General features: G+C 53.2%; 1 protein-coding gene across 5 annotated transcripts in view; it reads left to right on the forward strand.

Annotated features, from left to right (window-relative positions):
- The window catches only part of EPB42 (erythrocyte membrane protein band 4.2), a 21,926-nt gene that overhangs the window by 5,633 nt on the left and 14,136 nt on the right, over positions 1-2,157 (forward strand). For 3 of the 5 annotated variants that reach the window (XM_006778034.2, XM_015557614.1, XM_015557615.1), the window contains exon 4: positions 1,672-1,790. The exons of the other annotated variants lie outside the window; for them this stretch is intronic. In XM_006778034.2, coding sequence (XP_006778097.1) covers positions 1,672-1,790 — 119 coding nt within the window. The remainder of the gene's footprint in view (positions 1-1,671; positions 1,791-2,157) is intronic. 5 annotated transcript variants of the gene reach the window in all.

Here is a 2,157-nt window from a genome sequence, read left to right on the forward strand (position 1 = left end):
GTATGTGTAGGTGTGTGTGTGTAGGTGTGTAGGTGTGTGTGTGTGTAGGTGTGTGTAGGTGTGTGTGTAGGTGTGTGTGTGTGTAGGTATGTGTGTGTAGGTGTGTGTGTAGGTGTGTGTGTGTATGTGTAGGTGTGTGTGTGTGTGTGTGTGTGTAGGTGCATGTGTCCATCTGAGCAGGAGTGCGTTGTTTGCTCTGCTCACTGGGAGGTGAGTAGATTTTCGGAGATTGTCTGGGACTCAGTCTCATCCTGGATACCTGGGGATGGGGCTTTCCTAAATTCCAAAGGAAATTTTACATCCTAGAATGAAAAATTCTAAAAAATTTAGAAATTTAGAAATCAGAGCCTTATTCATAAGCAGGGAACTCATCAAAGGGAGGCTGCACGCAAGCAGAGGACAGGAGCAGTGCTACCTGTGTTCTGATCAGGTATTTCCCAGAGCCCTGCAACCCGGGCCAAACACTTCAGTTTGAAGTGACTTCCAAAGAAGTGGTGTCCAGCTGACTTCATAGAATGTACTTGGGAAGAGGGACAGGAGTCGAGGGCTCCTTGGGCATATGGCTCTGATTTTAGGGCTTCCTGATGGCTACTATCCTACCCTTCTGTTGCTTTGAGCAACCCCATCCCAGATGGATGCCTGGTCGGGGGTTGGAAATCTTTTTCTCCTGCTGGTCCCCAGGAACCAGTCTAACACTCCCCCCGACTCCACCCCCAGCACCAGGTGCAGAGAGACACTTGGGAAGCAGAGCAGATCCCCCAGCACTCCCGGCTTCCCAGAGTGGGCAGTGGACTCTTCAAAGCCCCCATCCTCCTCCCCAGCCCAACCCTTGGATGCGGACAGCAGGAGGGGCACCAACAAGAGACCGTGGGAGTCCTAGACCCCCTTGGACACCCGCAGGCAGAAAGCCAATGCTGTCTTTCTCTTTGCCAGCCCCACTGCTCCCTCTCACCCGCTCTGGCCAAATGCTGCTCTTCCCTTCTGCTCCGCCCCCGCCCGTCACACTCTGTTGTACTGTTTTTTTCTAAACACTATTTTGGCCGAAACCGGTTTGGCTCAGTGGATAGAGCGTCGGCCTGCGGACTGAAGGGTCCCGGGTTCGATTCCGGTCGGGAGCATGTACCTGGGTTGCGCACACTTCCCCGGTGGGGGATGTGCAGGAGGCGGCTGATCGATGTTTCTAACTCTCTATCTCTATCTCCTTTCCTCTCTGTAAAAAATCAATAAAATATATTTTTTAAACAAAATAAAAAATAAAAAATAAATAAATAAACACTATTTTGTTTAAATTGAACTTGGGAGAGAGACATGATAGGCCCACTGGGAAGCTCCCTGGGCTGCTGGCACATTCTCTTGGGATGGTAGCACTCGGGCTGCACGTGTCTTCTGGGAATGAGTAGGATTTTTAGGGTTGGCTTGTTCCTGGCTGACCAGGAAGGCCACCTTGGCTGACACAGAAAGTCTGCCCCCTGCCCCCTCTCTCCACCAGACAGGAGGCCAGGTCCCAGAGGGGGCGGTGAAAAGAGGAAGTCCGCCCTCAGTCCTCATTAAGCCCAGAGCTGAAGGGGAGACGTACAGCCCAAACTGACCTGGGCAGGGAGGGCCAGAGGCCAGGATGTGGAGAGCAGGCCTAGCACCCCACAGCCCTCATTCCTGCCTGCCTCTCCCCAGAGGATGCTGTGTTCCTGGAGAATGAGGCTCAACGCTGTGAGTACTTGTTGAACCAGAACGGCCTCATCTACCTGGGCACGGCTGACTGCATCCAGGAAGAGTCCTGGGACTTTGGCCAGGTACAGGGGCCTCTGGGGAAGGGGAAGGGACAGTGCTTGCCCCGAAACCGTTAGTGCTCAGGCCAGACAGAGATGGCAGGTCCAAAAACCCCTGGTCATGAGGCAACACGTTTAGGACATTTCAGCCATGTTAAACCTCTCTTTCCCCAGGGCCATATCAGACCATCCTCCACAGCTCCCAGAGTTATCTTCTTAAAGATCACACCAACCAAAGCCCTCTGTTAAACCCCCACTGTCTACAGGATAGAAACCCATCCCCAGCACGACACACAGACCCTTCACAGACAGGCCACCTCTTTCCTTTCTCCGAGAGCCGCCCATGCTCCAGCTACTGATCAGCCAGCCCCTGGCCATGCGGGCTGAATGT

Source organism: Myotis davidii, unplaced genomic scaffold (genome assembly GCF_000327345.1).
Source record: "Myotis davidii unplaced genomic scaffold, ASM32734v1 scaffold46, whole genome shotgun sequence".
NCBI lineage: Eukaryota > Metazoa > Chordata > Mammalia > Chiroptera > Vespertilionidae > Myotis > Myotis davidii.